This window comes from Aspergillus stella-maris (genome assembly GCF_047715825.1).
Source record: "Aspergillus stella-maris strain CBS 113639 unplaced genomic scaffold BDV14scaffold_39, whole genome shotgun sequence".
Lineage (NCBI taxonomy): Eukaryota > Fungi > Ascomycota > Eurotiomycetes > Eurotiales > Aspergillaceae > Aspergillus > Aspergillus stella-maris.
Window position 1 is genome coordinate 299 of NW_027396833.1, and position 20,343 is coordinate 20,641.

Consider the following 20,343-nt stretch of genomic DNA (forward strand, 5'->3'; position numbering starts at 1 on the left):
CTGAATAATCCCAAAAATGAGTTCGCCTTGGCTGACAAATAGCTATCGGTGGCCTCTATCCTCACCACCATGTTTTGTATTCTCGTCGCCGGCTACCATAGCATCGAATATAATTGTTTCAAGCATATGAATGAGCCATATGTCATAATATGTAGTGCAGATATGGTAGGGGTAGCTGCTGAGGTGGTATAACGGGGTATAAAAAAAGGAATCTGAATTGAGCATTCGCACAGTACGGTCACAGGTCACCTTCTATAAGATAAGGGTTGTAGAATCTCAGGAGGCCCATTAAGGTACTTGGGATTGACTACGACCATGAGTCTACATGAACCCCGGTCCACTTTTGCTCTAGGTGCCGAGTCTTTGCAATTGTCGGTCAGTACCCTAAATTTGAACGCAACGTCTCGTAAGCTGAGCCCGAGAGATCCGGAAATTTCATCAGGAAGCTCTATGTCGACACTATCAGCGATAGCAATATCCAAATGGTCAAGGACGCGGCAGAATTGGTACGGTGGATAATGAGATTCTCCAATTGGAGTGTACGATTACGCGTTAAATTTATTGGACCGACTGCAGGGAGACTCCGTTGTGGAAGAGGATAATAAAGTCTACCAGAAAATAAGGAAGGATTTGAAGAGTAAGATGTCACGTCCCTGGGGTCTCACCCCGCTAGGGCTAGGGCTCATCCTCGCGGGTGAGTGTTGCGCGACGCTCAACCCCCCAACTGCTCACCTACTAGAGCGAGAAGGGTAGGTAACGGTCTTGGCACCCGTAGGCTTTTGCTCGGTAGGTAAGATGGAAACTAAGCTGGTAATTGCGTTAACAAGGTTGCGACAATGGCATGTACTGTATACCTATACTCAATCCGACCATCTGCGCATCTGCAAGGAAATCCGCCTTAACCTACGAAGCCATAAAAACATTCAAAGCCTTCGCAAGGTCATCAAGCGACACCTCTCCAGCTACATCAAATAGATTCGATCTCCGCTGACTTCTCTCTCCAAATGCCTCAGTGACCGTTGTAGCGGGACCTTCACTACCAGTAGATCTATAGCGCCGGGCCGTAAATCCCTCCCTGACAGTTCCCTTGCTAATAGCAGACCAAGGCACCTGTCCATAACAGAACTTGAAGAAGTCTGTTGCAAACGCCTCGCCAACAGCCGCTTGCTCGAGCGTCAAGAACTCGCGGAAGTTCTGAAACAGGTATGCGAGGTCAAGGATGTGGTTTGTGCGGCCCTTCCACTGCCCTTCCCACGGATTCGGCTCATTGAAGTAGTAGACGTAGGCGGGGCCCTTCCAGCCCGAGGCAAAGGTGAGCGCGGGGCTGAAGAAAAGGACGTCGTTTATGAAATTAAGGACGTTGGGGTAGGCTTCGTCGTCGGGAGCGCTTTCTGATGTTATGCCGTAGGAGGCGGCGATCTTGGTGACGAGGCTTTGGTTCGGTGAGATGGTGGTGTTGAGAGCTTGGAGAAATTTCTTGGCGCAGTTCTCTTTTGTGTGTGGGAAGAGGAAGGCGATTATGCTTGCCTGCAAGTTGTTAACTTGAGCTCTTGGCAGTCAGTGTGAGTTCTCCTACGTCAATTTGCGCGTCTCCGACCATCAGCTCCTCGCACCAGTTTTTCCCTACTGGGACGTCCGAGGCCGTGCTTCCGGCTTGCGCGTGCGATGGGGCGGCTGGCATGATCTCGCCGTCGATGGCAGGGACAGCTAAGACGGAGGGAGGTAGTTTCGCAACAATATCAGCCGCCGGCATCTCAAGCAATGCCTCGATCCTCTGCTGCGGACTGCCTGTGTCTGATAGTCCTAGAGCAACGATGGCCTTTTGGTAGTTTTGTTCGTGCGCTTCGTACGGCAGAGGTTGGCTGAGGAAGTAACTTCCGCTCATAGCAATTGCGCGCTTGAAGAGCGGCTCTGCGGAGTTCAGGTGGTAGGTTACGGATGCTGTAGTGAATTAGATGGGATGGTTTTTTGCGGCGTGGGCGACCTTACCTCCGCCTGCGCTCATTCCCGCTGTGGTAATGTTATCCGCATCTCCGCCGAACTCATGGATGTGTTTCCTGATCCACTCGATGGCTACTCGCTGATCCCGAAGGCCGTTGTTGGCTTTGTATCCCGCGTTACGCAGCTCTTCTGATGTCAAGAAGCCGAATGCCCCCAGTCGGTAGCTAGACTCGTTAGATGCAGAATGCGCCATGAAGATCCCGTAACATACTTAATTGAGACTGCCACAATAGGTAGCTTCTTCTCGACGGATAACCTGACAAAGCGTCCGTAGTCGAACTGAGGCCATGAATTGGCGCCGATGACGAGACCACCGCCATGAATGAAAAGGAACACCGGAAGCTTAGAGTCCGGCGTAGTATCCGCGGGGACTGCGATATTCAAATTGAGACAGCCAAGATCTGATTGTGGCAACTCTTTCTTAGGCAAGGTATGTTGGACGTGCATCAGCTCCAGGTCACATCCAATTGGGAGCGAGACAGCAGTAGGACTGGCAACATGTTAGCCAATGCTCCTTAGACAACTCAACCAAGCAATTTCTCACCCATCAGTGGTCGCATCAAGGACACTTCCATCACGACTCTCAACCAGAATGGCATCCGCCAGTCTGTCCTTCAAGATCGCATATGGGACGCCCAAATACTGCGTTACTCCCTCGTTGCTTTTGCCTTGGATAGTGCCGAGGTTCGTGGTTTGAAGTGTAGCCGCCATTTTGAGCCAAAAGCAGCTCACGCAACTACTGCGAGCGTCTTGTGCAAGCTATGAATTCCAATGCCGTATCGCAGGGTCGAGAAAGACGTTGAGAAAGCGGGGAAGATGTGTTCATCGCAGCGGAAATCGTTGCGGTGCCTGGCGGGGGGATTCCGGCGGATGAGGCCGGCTGCCCCACCGTCTCTTCAGGCCCTCCAGGCTATGAACATGGCGAATGAAACTCCCGTCACGATCGGATGTCCACAAGTCTCTCGAAGCGCGCCAATTTGTCATCATTCAATAATTGTGCCATTGGAGCATTTCGAGGCTGAGGCTTAGACGCACATCAGTTGAGCATTATAGCTGTATCCGAGGGTCGTTTCTTCGGAATTCCCCCGACTCAAGGTGTCAAGCGTACTCGCTGCAAAAGAAGCTCAACGCTATGGCTGAACGTATCAAAACCGATGGGACTTATGATCGAGACGTGGGTTCGAAAGGGTGTCGTGGGTGATGATTGTGAAATCGCAGGTGTGAACTTAGGGGTGCGAAACTGAACGATCAGCTGGGATCGGAGAGAATAAGGTCAAAACCCACAGAGGTCTGCAGATATACACATCGCGGTGTCCAATCCAATTGCGTTGTCAGCAGGCAAGGTCTAGAGGGTGTGCCGGAGAGCAGGTTGTAGAAAGAAGGTTGGTTTTTGGTGTCAGTTGCGGCGGGCTCATGCAGCTTGGAAGTCCCGTGCCATTTCTCCCTGATCTCCGACCTCGACACGTTAAACTTCTTCTTCTTCCCCGATGCTCCCTTTCTGGGAAATGCGATCGTTCCGGCGAAAAACCGTTCATGGTTCTGCTCGCCTTACCCGCAGCAGAGCGGTATCACAATGAAACGCCGAATTAATGTTTTAGGCCCGTTCCCAGATTGGATGTTTCGATCGCTGGAACAAAACAAAGCGCCTAAGAACGCGAATAGCAATTCATGATCGCCTCATTCTCAGCATTGTCGCATAGAGCAGCATGTGTCCCCAGCTTGGTGCCGGCGGCCTCTTTATTATGGGTTTAAACATCTCCTTCACCCTTGATGCTATGTATAGATTTTGTCTTCAACTTCCACAGGACGAGACTCGCCTTCAGCTCGTCACCTTCTACTATGTCGGTATACAGCAGGCGTACGAGTGTCCTCCATCACTCTAGAAATTAGAGATGCTGACAATGAAATTTTATCACTAGCCACCGAGAGGTAACCTGAATCGGTAGAATCGATTCCACGTGCTCTAGTCATTCACACCACACACGGGCTGGAGAGAGCCAACTCAGGTGCAAAGGTCTTGGGGTTGCAACGCTTAATTTGGCCCTGCAGAATACACCTACATTGGATTGACTCTAATTTCGATGCAAGGCATTTGGACAAATCAACCGCCATCATCAAGGTCAGCCACGGCGCTAACGGGAGCCCTAAGGAACACCCCTGGCCTAGGCCATAACAAGAGCTTTCACACATGTAACATCACCAAGCCCACTCGGCCTTGATGTGAAGAATGATTGGATGGTCCGCTGACAGCCGAAAACAGATACAAAAGGTCTTCGGACCCTTAAAGAGCGGACTGTGTCTTCTAGCTGCATCATGCAATTCCGAGATTTCTGTTCAGTTTCATTCCCATCGACTACTTGCTCAGCCTAGTACTGCAATGAAGCTGATCTTTGCGGTCGTCTGGCTGGCCGGCGTCCTCACGCTTCAGCTAGTCAATACTGCCGCTGTTGCTGTACCTAATAGACCAGGACACGCGACCCAGCTAGGAGACCGCCAGTCCGCGGACGATGCGGCAGTCGCTTGCAGTGCGAGCGATGCTACCTATAGCTCCGAATCCATGCCGGCTGGAGAGTATACCGACTGGGGCTTGTTAGGTCTTGACGATGTGACATCCGGTCAGCAGTTCGTGACGATTGTGAACCTCACTCCCCACCGGTTTCGTCTTACTAGTAGTCATTCTTACCAAATGGATACATTCGACTGGGCAGACATTCCATCCGGACGGGCGCGACAGAATATCGCACACTATACGGAGCGTGCGGGTGCAAACCAGGTGGACACCAACGGCGAGGCGTATTATTCTATTGACGGCACGTCGAAGAAGTTCGTTGTCCGAGCAACTACTCACATTCCCGACCGCTATCCCCGTCGCACCGTCTTTGACCTCACCGGGATGGGCCTTGGTCAGCGTGAATATCTCGACCCGAGAGCAGAGGTGCCGGTCACCTTGGTTATTACCGGAAGCGACAGTCATGGTTTCATGGCGTCTTTGACACACGGCAGGGGCAACTGGATGAAACAGCTCTACAACGTTATCAAGGACAGGCAACTGCAACATATAGTCATGCCGGGTACGCACGACGCCGGTATGAGCACCATCAGCGGGGAGATTGTATCCATCGGGAGCGAAGTCAACACACAGACGCAAGGACTCAACATATACGACCAGCTCCGCGCAGGCGCGCGATGGTTTGATCTTCGCATTGCCAGCGTTCACCAGTCCGATCAAAACGACTACGCTTTCTGGGTGGCCCACGTCAGTGACGAGACGGCCAACGTCCCTATTGGCAATACTGGCGAGAGCCTGAGCGATGTCATTAGCGAAATCAACCAATTCACATCCGAGAACCCAGGCGAGATTGTGTTCTTCAAGGTTAGGTATCTCATTGGCATTAAAAGGGTACCCAGCGGCCCTGTATACTGGGACACTGCTATTGCGAACAACTTCTTTGCAGAGCTTAAGAAGATCAATAACCGCTGCGGAAACCTTGACACCAACACCCAGTTCCAGGACCAGAAGGCGTCTTATTTCATGGATCGGAATAGCGGTGCCGGTTGCGTCCTCTTTTTATTAGATGGTGGTAACCTACAAAACGGCGTCCCAAGCTCATCAGTTGCCGATGGGATATACCCAGCCTCAGCGATGACAGTAAACGACCACTGGTCCGATCTTTCCACCACACAGCCAGTAGCTGAGGACCAGATCTCTACCTGGTCAGCGATCAACCGTGTCTCACCCTTTACCAACGACGAGTTTCTGATCAGCCAATGGCTTGTTTCCGCCGACGCGCTGCAAACGACCGCTCTGACAGTCCAGAATATTGCCATCATGCCGACCAACCCAGCGCTATACTGGGCCGGTGTTAACGCCATGAGCCCAACCAAGTGGCCTAATGTGCTACTCGTTGATTACATCGGTGTCGTGATCACCGACCAACATGCCTGGAACCAGCTCAGCGCGGAGCTATACACTCTAGCGATCGGGTTGAACCTATACATGCTGAGTGAGAACTGCGATGTTAGCAGCGATCGATCTCCGCTTCTTCCATCAGCAGCCAAGAAGGTCGCGCTTGAGAGAGTTGCGCCAACATGGAATGGTATCATCTTTGCAAATGGAACGGTCGTCGACCACCCACCGCGGAACTTGCATCTTGGACGTGCCGAAGTGTTGAAGAACGGGACGGTCTTCGGTAACGGAACGGTGCTGGAGCAGGATGTCTCTAATCCTTACTGATAGGCATTCACTTTTATCATGTTGTTTATATACATAGTAATACTATTTTATTTGCGCCTTCCTGTTTTATGTTTATACTGAGATTTACAAGGAAAGCGCGACCGACCGTAGGCAACTGGCTATGCTTAGAAGGCAGGAACGACCCAGCACATGACCATGCGTCGCGCTTTCCCTTTCTGTAAGACTCCCTTTACTAGTATGCCACGCATCATCGAGGCTGTTGCCTTGTCTCACCTGACTTGGCGTTCTCAATTACAACCTCAGGCTCACCCACCGAATCAGACTCCTCTCCCAACCCGACAACCTTTCCCCGTTTCTTATCCCGTCGATGCAAAACAAGCGACGCGACGAAGCCCACCCAGAGGAAGAAAAAGAACACAAATGTGAAAGGCCACCCCTTTCGCCAGCGCGGGGCGCCGTCTGGTCCAGCTGTCGGGAATATGAGTAGAGGCACCCAGATCTGGAATTGGTAGCCGAATGTCATCATACCGCCCTATGACGGAAGTATTGTGGTTAGCAAGATGGGGTGGAGAGGCAAGATGTGATTTGGTACTTACCATGATGAGTGCTCTTTCTTCAGAGTCATCTTTGACGATTGTGTTGACGGTTGAGTACAGGATTGGACTCAGGCACCCGGAGACGCCGAAGAGGTACCATGAGAAGAACCTAAAATGAATCATTAGCCGCCTTTGTTACCCTGTGACTTATGCAAAATGTTTTAGAAGATCATACTTCAATCCTGTCGGGATGGTCCAAATGCACATGCACATTGTTGAAAACAAGCAGCACAGCGATGCGATGGTGTATATGATCCACGACGGATATATCGATGCTAATGTCGTCCCTAGCCACGAAGCAAGAATCTGAATCGCGTATGTAACAGTCGGCAGCTGGTTGATCTGCGACACCGAGTATCCTTCGGCCTTGAGCCAAAGGTTCATGTAGCTGTTTGGGTAGGAGGACAGAATCATGCAGCTATCCCATGTCAGTCAGTAATTCCACTCGGAATAGAAGAGGGAGGGGTTCATACGCATAACAGAATAAGAAGATCCAGATGTGCCACCGTCGGAAGCTTCGCTTGAATACCTCAAGATCCAATCTGCCCGGCCGTCTAATGTTTGCTCTCTTGATCCTGTCCTTCGCAATCTCCACGTCTCTTTTCGTAATGAAGAATGGTTGCGGGCTATCAGGGATATTAGGGAAAACGAAGAACCCGATCAATGCAACAGGAATAGTGAATATTCCATCAATGATGAACAGCCACCTCCATCCAGGCATCCCTGCGACACCAGAGAGATTCGTGTATGCAGCTGCTTGGAGGTACCCACTGACCATTGTTCCGAGTGGGTTACAGAGGAACCATGTCCCCGCACGCTTGAACAATTCAGGCCCGGAATATCATGATCCGAGGATGAAGTGCGTTCCTGCGAATACCGGTGCCTCGAACATGCCTACCAAAAACCGCAAAGCATACAGCTGATGGACATTGGTGACGCGGCTTTGCGCAAAGGTGCAGATCCCCCAGAGGATTTCAAGACTGGGTAGCAACCATCGAGCCCTTCTTTCATCAGCCAGTTAACATTTGATATGGTAGGGGAGATGCATACAGGACCGGCCTGGACATCAAGAGCATTCCCGGCACCTGGAACAGGACGTATGCGCTGTAATAGCAAATGTTGAAGTAATTCAACTCGTTACCATACAGACCGAAGTCCTCTTTGAGACCGCTAACGTATGCATTGCTGATGTTGGTTTGGTCAAGAAATTTGACGAAAACTATTCAAGTCAGGCTAACGCCGATGGGATGAGGAAGAAGGCAAACGTACAGCAAAGGCATGCGTAAACCAGGATGGAGACATCGAGCTTGAACAGAAGCTTCCTTTCCTCCGACGGATAGGCTGATGGATACCAGTTGAAGACCTCTTTGACCACTCCCAAAAGCGACCTATTTGGTTTTTGGGTGTCTTCGGACATGATGACCTTGTCTCCGCAATCTTCCACATCTCGTCAAGCCTCCTCCGCCGTACCATTCATATTCACCGAGCAGAAGTGTTGCAAAAATGGCATTTTTTGACGCAATTGACCCAACCCCACAGTTTTCGCTGTTACTGTGCTACAAGTATTATCGCCGAGAGGGCCGATGCGCGCGGGTTGACAAAGTCCATTGTATAATGTCGATGGCGTATACAACCCCTGCTCTTCGCAATTGCATATCCGACCTTATCGCGCCAACCATAAACAAGCTCGCGGAGAAGTTGGAGACAAGACATCTTATGTTTCTACTAGCGAGTCAGGACTAGATGATTGAGATGCTGTTTCTTTCTTTGTATCGAGTAAGGTTTGCAGCTGGGCAAAATGTTGCGTGGATGGCGTGCTCGATTGATAATCATCCTGCTATACTGACCTGTCAATGCGGGGAACCATGGCCTGATGCACGACATATATAACTATACGAGGAGTAACTCATAAGCAGGTTACAGCAGATCAGATAATTCAGTTCGTTGACATCGGTACTGAATCTTGTGCACCATGGCTACCCTTGACATCCCTCGTTATGAACAGGTCCCGGAGACCAAGGAGGAGTGTAAGTATTGAAACGAGACTAATTTAACCTCTAAACTAATAAGTATCTTTAGTGGACTGGGCGGAGTTGGTAACGATTGACCTTAGCAAGTTTGAGCAACCCGGTGGTAAAGAGGAGTTGGTCAAGCAGCTGGACCACGCCATCACGAACGTTGGTAAGTACCTCCCCATTCTTAGGGCAAGTAGATACCAATATCGCTCAGGCTTCTTCTACGTCAAGAACTTCAACATCACACAAGATGAGATCGATCGCCAGTTTGCCCTGGGTCGAGAGTTCTACTCGCTCCCTCTCGAGGAGCGCCTGAAATACCACAGCTCCAGCGATCTAGAAAGGGGCGAATACAACGGATACCGCCCAGCTGGACACAGAATGTAAGAGCACCAGTCAGATTCAATGGTCTCAGTACTAATTCAAATAGCCTGGGCAACGGCATCAAAGACAACGTCCAAGTCTACAATATCCCCAAATTCGACGGCCACCACCACCGCAAACAACCCGAGATACTGGCATCGCACATCGCCGAAATCGAAGCCTTCAGCCGTAAATGCCACACTGAGGTCGTTGAAAAGCTCCTCCGCCTCTTCGCAATTTACCTCGAACTCCCATCCGAGGACCAGCTCGTCCGCGACCACAAATACGACACCGAAGGCGAAGACCACCTCCGGTACATGCACTACGCTGCCCGCAGCGCCCAGGAGAACAAGCTAGTCGGCGACCTGTACAGTCCCGGCCACACTGATCTGGGGACCGCAACCCTCCTCTTCCGGCAGCCTGTTGCAGCGCTGCAGATCCTCAACTCGGAGAACCAGTGGAAGTGGGTCCGGCCTCAGGACGGCACGATCACGATCAATACGTGTGATGCGCTCACAGCCCTAACGGGTGGCCTTATCAAGTCGAGCATTCACCGCGTGCATGCGCCGCCTGCGGACCAGGCTGGTATTGATCGGTTGGGTGTGCTTTACTTTGCGCGTCCTAACAACCACGTTGTTCTTGATTCTATTGCGAACAGTCCGCTGCTGCAGAGGCTGGGTAAGACCAACAACGTCTTTACGGATGTTGGTAAGCACTTGACGACTAAGGAGTGGGTGAAGGTGCGCCAGACACAGCAGCAGAGACGCCGCCAGGAGGCTAAGATCTCGGATGATGGGAAGTATACCTATAAGCCAAAGGATTTGGAGATCATGCCTGGGCTTCTGGCGAAGGTGTACAATTAGACTCCCGTAAGTCACTTGTGGATTTGGGGGACAATGTGATATGTTTTGTTCTTCCAAGAGTTCTAAATTAAACAAATATGTCAAGAATATGGGAGTATCATCACAATATGCGGGCATACCCAATGCAAAACGCTACGAAGAGAAATTAACACTGTACCCACCCGTCTTCGGATCCTGTACGAAATTGAAGTTATCCGTAGACAGACCAAACGGCTTGAGTATCCCGTTCCCCAACTAGGACAAGTCAGTCAGCAATAACCATTTAGTAGTGGAGAGGGAAGACTCACATCCTTCAACTTCCCCATCATCTCCCCCATCTCCGCCTCCCGCGCCTTGCCTATCCTTGCAGGAAGTTCCCCCAACGCCTTCTGTACAATCTTCCTATCATCCGCCGAAAGATTCTCCATCCCAGCTAGAAGTTTATAATCCTCCTCTGCACCCTGTAGATTCCCCCATCCTCCCAGCTCCGTCTTTGCCCTTGCCCGGCGCATAAGTGCCTTCGCTCTTATCCGCGCAACGTCCCCTTTCCGCTCATCGGCTTCTTTAAGTCTGCGCAGTTGTTCCTCCTCTGATTCTTCATCGTTATCCGAGATTTCAACGACCGCTGCATCCTCACCATCCTTGTCCTCTGCATCCTTCTTCTTCTTCTCGCCCTCGTTCTCCCCAGACACAGACGCAGTCGGAATAACCCTCTCCAACCCCTCCACACAAGCACTGGCGCAATCAACAGCTGCCTTCCAGTCTTCTAGCTTGATATAACAGGCAGACATATTACTCCTTATCACGGCGATTTCGTAATCGAGGTATGTTGGGCAGGAGGCGATTGCACGGTCGTAGGTGGATATTGCTTGGTCGTAAGATTTTGCGGAGTACAGCGCATTGGCTTCGAATTTTAGGGAGTGGGATTCGGAGAGGAGGCGCTGTATACAGGAAGAGAGGTTAGTTTGGAGGGGAAGATTTGGGGGGGTTGGGTGAGGGGAGCCAGGTGGAACGAACAGCTTCTTCTTCGGGTGGAAAGCGGGCGTCGTGGAAGATTTCGGTGTCATCTTCTGTGTCGCTGCCCGCATCCTGGGGTCGCTTTTCGGTCTTTTCAGAGGTAGGAGGGGCCATTGTTCCTGGATTGTGAGTTGCAGATTGAAGATGTTGAGTTGCGGGGAGCAATCGGGAAGCTGTCGGTGGGCGAAAGTTATCTGTTGCGGCCTGAGACGTCAGGCAGGGAGCGTTATCGACGATAGGCTCGTACCTTAACCCCATCTGGTTTCCGCGCTTGAGGCGGGGAACTTTGGCGTTGATTGAATTTCTCCAACTTCCTCTATCCATCTATTCTCCTCCTCTTCTCCCATAGAAGCGAATTTGATATACAATATGACTGGCGTGCACACAAAGTAAGTACATCAATGTTTTTTACCACCAATGTCAATCTAACAAGCACAGCCTCCCGCCCGTACGGGCATGTCTCTTCGACATGGACGGTCTCCTCATCGACTCCGAAGACCTCTACACGCTCGTCACGAACGAGATCCTGCATTCATTTGGCAAGCCCGATCTTCCCTGGTCAATCAAGGCCCAACTTCAGGGTCGTCCGCAGCCAGAGGTACGTTGAATCCTCAACATCTTCAAGCCATTCTACCCCGCCCCCACTCACTTGTTAAACACCACGCATACTTACAATGACGACGTCCTCAGGCCGCCAAAATCTTCCACGAATGGGCTCAACTCCCCATCTCCCACGACGAATACATGAAGCGCGTCTCTGCGCTCCAAGCCGAGCGATTCCCGACGACGAAGCCTCTGCCCGGCGTCGAAACGCTTCTCGCGAAGCTCCTTTCTACCCAGACGACGTCGAACCCAGTACACATTGCGCTTGCAACATCGTCCCACAAGCGCAATTACCACTTGAAAACAGACCACTTGAATGAACTGTTCTCTCTTTTCCCGGAGAAGCAGAGGGTTCTAGGTGATGATCCGCGCATTGGGAAGGGAAGAGGGAAGCCATTGCCTGATATTTATCTGCTTGCGTTGGAGACTATTAACCAGGGTTTGAGAGAGAAGGGTGAGAAGGAGATTACGCCGGAAGAGTGTCTTGTCTTCGAAGATGCGGTGCCGGGTGTTGAGGCTGGTCGTCGCGCCGGGATGAGGGTTATTTGGGCGCCGCACCCAGGGTTGCTAGAGGCTTATTCGGGTCGTGAGGCGGAGGTGCTTGCTGGATTAACGGGGGAGCATAAGGAGGAGGAAAAGTCGGAGGCTGAGAAGGAGGCGAATGAGATGGTTACGGAACGCTTGCAGAGTGCTGGTAAGCCTGGGAAGTTGAATGATGGGTATGCGGAGGTGCTCGCTAGCCTCGTGGACTTTCCTTATGAGAGGTATGGCATTAAGCCTGCGGTCTAGATTAGACTCGATGAATATGTCTAGATTAAGAGTATATATTTCGGGTATATATGTCCATGACACCGTGATGATCGGCTATTTGTTGAAACACAACAGCCAGAAAATCAAGATCTACCCAACCAAAACAACCTCCTAACAACCACCCCAACCCTCCTCGACCGCATAGACCCAAACCTTCACCTCCTCTTTTCCTTCCCCCCATTTTTCCCCTCAACCCCCTCAGCAAGGACAAACGCCCGTTGAACCTCCTTGACCGCCTCAAAAAGCACCCAAATGGGAATAAACACCCAAAGGATATTAAAGAAGACCAAATAAAACCACATATAAATCGGGTTGCCTGTCTCCAACTGACTTGAGCCCGTCAACCACTCCGGCGCAAAAGTCATGAATCCACCGTAGAGCTCTGCTGTTGCGAGAGCCACACAGACGAGCCACAGGGTCGCCTTTGAAGAACCCTTCGCCTCCAAAGCCTTGGCGCTCGAGCTCGAACTAGAGCTGGAAGACTTCGAGGACGATTTCTGACTAGCCTTCCACAGAAGATAACAAACATAAACCGCCGCCGGCCCCCCAAGAAGCACAGTCAACAATTCCAATGCAACAACAGTCTCATCCGCAACCCCCCACCTAGCATCCGCCTTCGCATACTCCTGCCACAGCCTCGCACTCGGTAAGCTCCCATACTTCGCCCCAAAGACCCGATCCATATACCCCAAAAACCCCTTTCCCGCCTGAACGCCCGATGGTAAAATCGCGTAGGAGAAGAAACATTCGTAGAGGAACGACCCCTCGATAAAAAGGTGCGTTAGGGCGTCGTAGGCGTGCCAGTAGAAGAGGTACCGGTTGCGCTTTTGCGAAGAGGGGATCAGAGAGTTGCCTAGGAAAAAGGCGGCTGGCATGAATGAGAGGGCGAATGCGATGCTTAAGAGCGTTGGGGGGTCGAGGGTGAATGGTTCGGGTTGTGTTTGGGAGGACATTTTTGCGGTGGTTGTGTCGCGTGCGACGGGTCGCGGTGGTACAGTGTGGTTTGTTGTAGGGGTGCGACGGGTCCGGTCCGTATGATGGGCGCTGAATGCGACGCGAAGGTACTTAGGTGTTGGAGATGCGAACTGCGAAGCTCTCGCGAGTCAAAAGAAAGTTGAGATCGGGATTCCGGACCCCTGAGGATCCACTTTTGTGTTTACGCGTTTGTGGCCTCAGGCATTGTGTAGATCCGATCTAAATATGGATCGAGACGGGCGTTCAACCCTGCCCAGCTAGTGTTTCCTCGTTTCCCTATTCCTGCTGGGACGTTCAGGGTCGATCATACAGAGTAGGTATTGGTACTCTTATTCTGTGCAGGAATATTAATCTTGTATGGCGGGGTTTTATCAGTTTCAGAGGGTGGCACTACGGCTTAGATTCGTGGTTGCGCTTGGTGGTATATAAATATATTCTCCCGGCACTACCTCACATTGCTTACTCGCAAAGGGGACGCTCGTGATATAAGCTGTTCATGGTTGTTGAAATGGAGATTGACTTGTCTAGTGAAAACAGAGTAGAGAGTATTTATGCTACAATACAATGCGTGCGCCGAAAATAAGAAAATGCGGAGCCCTGCAAACCAAGGCACGCAAAACAAACACTAAGAAAACCACAGATGCATCATCAGAATCATGGCGATCTACGGAAAAGGTTAAATTCCACCATCTCCTCTTGGCTCATCGGCCTTGTGAGCCACTCATCTGTGATCGCCTCAAAGCTGGTCATCCTGGCATCCTGGTCCCAAGTCAGAATCTTCCATAAAAAGCGAAGAAACTGATCCTTTTCTTCGCCGGGGGGGAATTTCGTCACGAATTCTTCGAGTGATGTCTCGGTTATTGGTACTTCGTCAATTCAGTTTCCTTTTATTATGACGAGTCAGAATACGTCGGCCGAAGAAGACAACATAGACGGATAATTGACTTACCGTTGGAGTCAAAGTGATCCCGAACCGCGGCGTTCTGGCTTTGGCGGATGATCTCTAACGGGAGAAGACCTAGGTATCCGATATACTGTGCCAGAGCCAGTGGGAGAACATATTGTCTATGGACTCGATCGACTGGGTCAAAAAGGGGTTTGCCTTCCAGGAGCTGTAATGTCTAGAGAGATATGTGATTTAGCAGACGGCTCTTTCAATTTAGAAGAAACCCCATGCTCTTGATATAGAAGAGTCAAATATACCATGACACCGACCGACCATATATCAACCGGGCATCTCCAGGGGACTTGAAAGAGAACTTTAGGGGCACGATACAAGCACGACATCCACCAATTTTGATTCACTTGCCCTTAAACCACTCGCATTTGACCGAAATCTGTAAGAACCGGATATGCCGAGAACCCTAGATATGGGTCTCGAGTCTCATAAGCCACAGAATCACCGGCCCCGTCAAATGCGAATACAGGACCACTTGGGTTTTCCTTTTCTCGTTTCTCGATATCTTTAAGGCTACTATCGTCCTCAATAGCCATCAGGAGATTCTGGGGCGATATATCTACAAATCACACTGTAAGCACGCATGGCAAAGACTCATTAAGCATCTTGGTGGTTGGTTAGCAAGCAGGTGTATTTATTGAGTCTTGAAATGGTATCGAAGGAGGAGGCGAGCTGAGTTCGTTTTTTTCTGGCTGTTGATTGAGGTGATTGAGGTGTCTTTCCAGATATTATACCTGTTGTATTCGGCCGAGACGACCGGTCAGAAAAAATAGCTTGAATCATGCTTCATCCTCACCATAACCTTGACGACTCGACCAGAACTCGACTCACGATGTTGATGCCCCAAAGTGGAGATCTAGCCCAGCTTATGTCGGAGGCCTGGCTCCAAGGTAGTACTAAACAAGCTACAGCAAATCCAAGCCTCTAAGAAATAATGGTCTCACACAAGCTTTCTAGGCAAGGCTTGAACGGGCTCACCAATAGAGACGCTCAGCAACAGAAATTCATAGTTCCACAATAAGCAGCCTTAAACCGGGGCTAGACAGTGGCCCAGGCTGGATCAGCACTGCGCCTACTCTGGACCAATTGCGGACCCGGAAGGCTTTCCATCCCTCTAGCACGAGCCACATTGATCAACCGGCCCCATAGAAGACCTTAGCAGTCAAATTAGCCATGTATAACTTCCTGGAGGCAGCCATTTTCGTCATCCCCCCCCCTCCCCAAATGTAGATGAATTGCCTAGGGCTGATATCAGATGTCAGATCCTATGCACTGTTTCAGCTGCTCCACTGACGTCGATCCGTCCCTGAGGATCATGCCCGGAGATTCGGAGTTTCGGATCGCAGAACATGTCGGCCGATTGGGCCTGGCTTAGGCTATGCGGGTGAAAGTGTTATATTGAGGGGATTAGTGCGCTGCATTCTATCAGCCGTAGGTAGTAGGTACGGGCTAGGCAGTCATATGCACGAGCAACATTGTATGAAATTGACGAATTGGGGACATTTTCGAAACTTCTGGGCTGTAATTGATTGTTGCAGAAGGAAATGTATCCTGCACATGATGGCTACCTATCAAGTACACGAGTAGTCTTCTTTAAATCAAATTATAGAGAAGATCCACCGTTTTCATCACCTACTCACTAACAACACGCTTCTTTACCCTCGCAAAAAGCTCCCCTGGGTTGCCATTAAACCTTTCGATAGTTTCGTACCGCTCACTACAGAACTCGATATCAAAGTTCCGAACCAGTGTCGCAACCAACAATGTCTGCTCAAAGTACGAGATATTCCGCCCTATGCAGGCGCGCGGCCCGTGACTGAAAGGATAAAACGCGGATAGGAGCTTCGCCTTATTGCCTTCAAGCCATCTCTCAGGCTTGTACGAGAACGGATAGGGGAATACCGTGGGATCTTGGAGAAGGGTGTATGTTGGGACCTAGTCATCGTCAGTTTGCGAAGGTAGGCCATAGCCATGGGGAGGAAAAGCTACTTACGGAGACCGTCACGCCTTCCTCAACAAATCGGCCGGCTATCATACGACCCCCTTTGGGAACTACTCGGGGGAAGCCCTGCGTTGATGCCGGGCGTATCCTCATTGCCTCGTCAATGCAGGCGCGCAGGTAGGGCAGGGTAGCAATTGCTTGATATGGTGTAGACACGTCGGGTGAGACTGCCTCGTCAAGTTCCTCTCGCAGCCTTCGAAGCACATTTGGGTGCTTGTAAATATGATAAATGACCGAGACCATAACGGCGGTGTTTGTTTCAGTGCCTGCGTTCATCATGACGGAACATTCGATCATGATTTCGCCCTTTTCCAGGTTGAGGTCTTCGCCTTTGCTGTTTTTCAGAAGCTTGGAGAAGATATCGTCTTTGTTCGATTCCGTTGCTGATTCATGCGTTGTAATTCGGTTGTGGTAGAGGTTATTGACGATATTGCCCCAGTCCCTCGTTGCCTTGACGCCTGAATGCATCGAGAGCACCTTAGTAGAAAGCGGGAGGAACGACGGTTCTGCTCCCGTGAGGACAGCATGAGTATGCATGTCATGAAGGCTTTTCACAAACGGCACCTGATAGACATTTCCTTCTGGTGTTCTCGCGTCAACCAGATCATTGCCCCTCTCCACACACCCGAGTGCCTTGCCAAAAGCAACAATACCCATAAAGTCAATCGAGTACCAATTTAACCACCGCCGAATGTTGATCTCTTGCTCCTCATCAGCAACAGTTGCAAGCTTGCTCACCAATATTTCCAAACCCGCTCTAACGGCCGGCTCCATACCGACAACCGTCCTCTGCGCAAATACATGGGACAGCAACTTCCTTTTTCTCGCGTGCTCCTCCCTCGAACGTGTATCAGCCATTGATCGATGTACCGCTGCACCCGCGTCGTAGAACGCATCCTTCTCAAATGCCGCCCCGTGTCCATATATTTCGTTCATCGCTTGCGGGTCTGAGATAGAGAGCTGCGATGGTCCAATACGGACGTGGGTGCCATGTTCTTGATGCGCGTAATAGACGGACTGGAAGTGCGCCTTCTTATGGATTTGGATGATCCGCCACAGCGCTGTGATCCCGGCGATACCATTTCCTGCCGAAGGAAACTGGCGTAGGCTCTTTTTATCGATCAGATAGGTGGTCAATGGATGAAGGAAGACCGAGTAGCCGATCACGGCTAGCAGTACTGTTAGGCGATAGACGGTATGAGTAATAGCTTTGAGAAAACCATGCCGCGACAGATGGTATTCCTGCTGGGCCCAATGTGACTTACCTGCTAACAGCATTTTTCTGAGCGCTAGAGGATACGAATGTGTCGCGTCGATTTTAAGTGTTTGCATTTGTCGACAGGTAACCTGGCGGAAGGAGTTCAACGCCGGCAATATACTGACCATTGCGTGGGGTATTGGCAGGCCCTTCCACTGCTTCCCCAAAATGAGTCTCCACTGGAGCATCTTCGCGGTGGTCATGGTGAATTTGCAATGAGGGCCTGCCAATGGCGGTCATCGTAGTGTCGCGGTGGTCCGTCGCTCAAGCCCGAAAGAGGTACTCAGGATGGTCAACCCCCCGCCCCCGGACATTTAGTGCGATGATAATAGGGCTAGTACACACGGAGATGGGCGGCGTCGCATTTGATTGATAATGTTTCGGTATCATTCTTCATCAGACGAATGGAGCTGCCAGCATCCACGTGTGACATGCGGTACCTACCTTAGTCTTGGTGGACCGTGGTAGGTACGCTCAAAACTCCTCACGCTTATCTCCGCTGGACGTCGCTGTTCTCCGTCGCTCTGAACCGCATCTAGGAGTGGGAATAATGGCTTGATTTAATGCACCATGGTGTCCAGCTGTTTCCCTGCGCCGAGCTTGGGTGGTGAGCTAACCATATTTTAGGTACAATAGAACCATTGTACGGGTCTTACTCATATTCAAGTAATTCCAGCGGGACATGACTCAGCGGTTGTGTCTCAACTAGTTAAATAGAGAGCTGAAATTGATAATATAGTAGGAGACCTAGAATGGCAATGTGGATAGAGACTGAAACGATCAATGGTCGAGAAAACTAGACTAACTAGCCTCCTTGCTATACATATAATGGCAGATACAGATATTCCACATATTACTTTCCGTACCCTCTCAATGAGCCTGCAGATTGTATTCCTCCACGATGCCCCAATAAGTCCTGGCTGACCATGACCGCCACCTCTTGCCCATCCATATAGCTAGAAATGAGGTTGCCCAAATGGCTGCACCCAAACAGCCAACTAGAATGAAGGCATTCTGTAAGCCCATGTTGTTGATCATCGGATTGATAGCGTAGGTAATGACAAATCCTGTTACCTCGACTGTTAGCGATCGACATTTCGATTGTTATCGAAGGACAGCATACATACCCATAGTGTTTCTTACCAGAATGACAGCCACAATTGCCTCGCTCGCAGCTTCCTTATAGGAGTCGATAACATAATTCAAGGCGACAAGAGAGCCCATTGGCAATGTAGCCGCAATGAACCCAATCCCAAAAACCAGACCGAGCCAATGTATCTGTTGCGCCGCACCGATACCATACAGAAAGAAGCCGGCCGGGTGTAAAAGAAGCGGGAGTAAAGCGACCCATAATCTATGCTCGGGCTCCTTGACACCATGATTTCTGCGGGCAAGTCTTTCCGACACTATATCGCTGACCTTCCCACCAAGAAAGCAGCCGCACGTTGATCCGATCAGTGATGCAATGTACGTGAGGCCCGTTTGGTTGGTGGTGAAGTTGTATGGCTCCCCGATGAAGATCTCGGCGGTAGTGGTGTTGAGGACGTTGAACCAAGATAAGATGCTTCCCACTAGGATCCCGGCAAACCAAATGACTGGGTACTGAAGCAGCGTGAAAGGAAGTAGGGACAATTTGAGGGAGAAAGCCGGTTGATCGGGAGCACGGAAACCCCAATGCCGAAGTGTCTGAATCCAACGGTTTGGTTGAACGACGGACGATTCTCCTGTCGCGAAATCATGAACTTCATCGTTGGCCGAGCTCTTTGCGGTCATCTTTTCAGAGCTTTCCACATCTTTGCCGTCGCTCACACCTTGCAGAAACTCGACATGTCCGGTCTTTCTGAAGAACATTGTCTCCTCAAAGAAGAGGAACATCCCCACCATGGTGACAGCACCAATGATTGTGCCTATCCACTGAATCCAGCGCCATCCCATGTTCGACGCAATATAACCGCTTGCAATGGGGGCCAGAAAGGCGCCGTTGAATAGGCACCACGTGTAGACGCTCATGAAGACGCCTCTCTCATGAGTGAATGACAGGTCTGTAACCAGGATCTCAACCAAGGTCTCAACCGGTGCATTCGCGATTCCCATCAATATTCGGTTCGCGTACCACTCCCCGCTGCTCTTTACATAGGCCGTCCACAAGACAGTAAGAGTCGTCGCAAGTAGCGAAGCGAGGAGGACCTGCCGACGGCCAAAGTGCATCGCCCACGGCTGCATGATGAGGTTCCCCCATCCAAGGAACAGGTACATAAGACCGACGCCTGTTGTAATGTTTGCGAGGGGAATACCGGTGTCTTCTTGAATATCGGGGTAGACGGGCGCGAGGGCGCAGGTAATGGCGACACCGATGAATGTCCATAGGACCTGCCAAACACGATTATGTGTCTTCCTGCGCCATGACCAGTTGAGAGGGTCATTGGGATCAGAGCTCGGTTGGGGGATGAGAACGATGTCTTGCTTTGCGTCGTGTTTGACTGGGGCATGACCGGAGGAGTCAATGAGACGGACAGTTCCTGGGACGGGAAGATCCGACATGGTGATCATAGTAGTAACCTGTCAAGTCACGCGTAAGTGTCAACCTGCACCTTCCTGACTTTGGTCGCTCCCAGGCAGGAGCACGATCAACTTAAAGGTCCCAACCATTGTGCCAACACCGAATCCTCAATATTCAGAACCTTGATGCTTTTCTCATTGGGCTAGAA

The 20,343-nt window shown here is 50.7% G+C and overlaps 9 protein-coding genes across 9 annotated transcripts; 3 read left to right on the forward strand and 6 right to left on the reverse strand.

Moving 5' to 3' along the window:
* Positions 1–611: 611 nt before the first annotated feature.
* BDV14DRAFT_176084 (putative carboxylesterase) lies at positions 612–3,380 on the reverse strand. Its single transcript, XM_073769196.1, has 5 exons — positions 2,546–3,380; positions 2,213–2,491; positions 1,990–2,165; positions 1,577–1,941; positions 612–1,527 (listed from the first exon to the last, which is right to left on the reverse strand). Exons 1-5 carry the CDS (start codon positions 2,710–2,712, stop codon positions 904–906), a joined length of 1,611 nt encoding a protein of 536 aa, XP_073626573.1. The 5' UTR covers positions 2,713–3,380; the 3' UTR covers positions 612–903.
* Positions 3,381–4,205: 825 nt separating this feature from the next.
* BDV14DRAFT_176086 (phosphatidylinositol-specific phospholipase C domain-containing protein) lies at positions 4,206–6,291 on the forward strand. The gene has a single exon (XM_073769197.1). The coding sequence runs from the start codon at positions 4,229–4,231 to the stop codon at positions 6,233–6,235; it is 2,007 nt and encodes a 668-aa protein (XP_073626574.1). The 5' UTR covers positions 4,206–4,228; the 3' UTR covers positions 6,236–6,291.
* Positions 6,292–6,443: 152 nt separating this feature from the next.
* BDV14DRAFT_209723 (major facilitator superfamily domain-containing protein) lies at positions 6,444–8,478 on the reverse strand (the record flags this gene model as incomplete). The annotated part of the gene is made up of 7 exons (XM_073775718.1): positions 8,062–8,478; positions 7,843–8,011; positions 7,670–7,793; positions 7,266–7,609; positions 6,968–7,210; positions 6,793–6,901; positions 6,444–6,728 (listed from the first exon to the last, which is right to left on the reverse strand). The coding sequence occupies exons 1-7, from the start codon at positions 8,207–8,209 to the stop codon at positions 6,444–6,446; spliced, it is 1,422 nt and encodes a 473-aa protein (XP_073626575.1). The 5' UTR covers positions 8,210–8,478.
* Positions 8,479–8,721: 243 nt separating this feature from the next.
* Positions 8,722–10,157, forward strand: BDV14DRAFT_83310 (uncharacterized protein). Its single transcript, XM_073777634.1, has 4 exons — positions 8,722–8,819; positions 8,872–8,973; positions 9,022–9,190; positions 9,238–10,157. Exons 1-4 carry the CDS (start codon positions 8,765–8,767, stop codon positions 10,031–10,033), a joined length of 1,122 nt encoding a protein of 373 aa, XP_073626576.1. The 5' UTR covers positions 8,722–8,764; the 3' UTR covers positions 10,034–10,157.
* Positions 10,158–10,165: 8 nt separating this feature from the next.
* BDV14DRAFT_201579 (tetratricopeptide repeat protein 1) lies at positions 10,166–11,143 on the reverse strand (the record flags this gene model as incomplete). Its single annotated transcript, XM_073773795.1, has 3 exons — positions 10,166–10,267; positions 10,321–10,953; positions 11,030–11,143. The coding sequence occupies 3 exons, from the start codon at positions 11,141–11,143 to the stop codon at positions 10,166–10,168; spliced, it is 849 nt and encodes a 282-aa protein (XP_073626577.1).
* Positions 11,144–11,309: 166 nt separating this feature from the next.
* BDV14DRAFT_83319 (haloacid dehalogenase superfamily protein) lies at positions 11,310–12,509 on the forward strand. The gene is made up of 3 exons (XM_073777635.1): positions 11,310–11,418; positions 11,468–11,627; positions 11,720–12,509. The coding sequence occupies exons 1-3, from the start codon at positions 11,399–11,401 to the stop codon at positions 12,419–12,421; spliced, it is 882 nt and encodes a 293-aa protein (XP_073626578.1). The 5' UTR covers positions 11,310–11,398; the 3' UTR covers positions 12,422–12,509.
* BDV14DRAFT_83320 (EXPERA domain-containing protein) lies at positions 12,510–13,546 on the reverse strand. Its single transcript, XM_073777636.1, has one exon. The coding sequence runs from the start codon at positions 13,393–13,395 to the stop codon at positions 12,598–12,600; it is 798 nt and encodes a 265-aa protein (XP_073626579.1). The 5' UTR covers positions 13,396–13,546; the 3' UTR covers positions 12,510–12,597.
* A 2,461-nt stretch (positions 13,547–16,007) lies between these two features.
* BDV14DRAFT_190738 (cytochrome P450) lies at positions 16,008–17,875 on the reverse strand (the record flags this gene model as incomplete). Its single annotated transcript, XM_073771372.1, has 3 exons — positions 16,008–16,310; positions 16,369–17,555; positions 17,863–17,875. 3 exons carry the CDS (start codon positions 17,873–17,875, stop codon positions 16,008–16,010), a joined length of 1,503 nt encoding a protein of 500 aa, XP_073626580.1.
* Positions 17,876–18,505: 630 nt separating this feature from the next.
* BDV14DRAFT_209725 (major facilitator superfamily domain-containing protein) lies at positions 18,506–20,176 on the reverse strand (the record flags this gene model as incomplete). The annotated part of the gene is made up of 2 exons (XM_073775719.1): positions 18,506–18,702; positions 18,763–20,176. 2 exons carry the CDS (start codon positions 20,174–20,176, stop codon positions 18,506–18,508), a joined length of 1,611 nt encoding a protein of 536 aa, XP_073626581.1.
* Between the last annotated feature and the right edge of the window lie 167 nt (positions 20,177–20,343).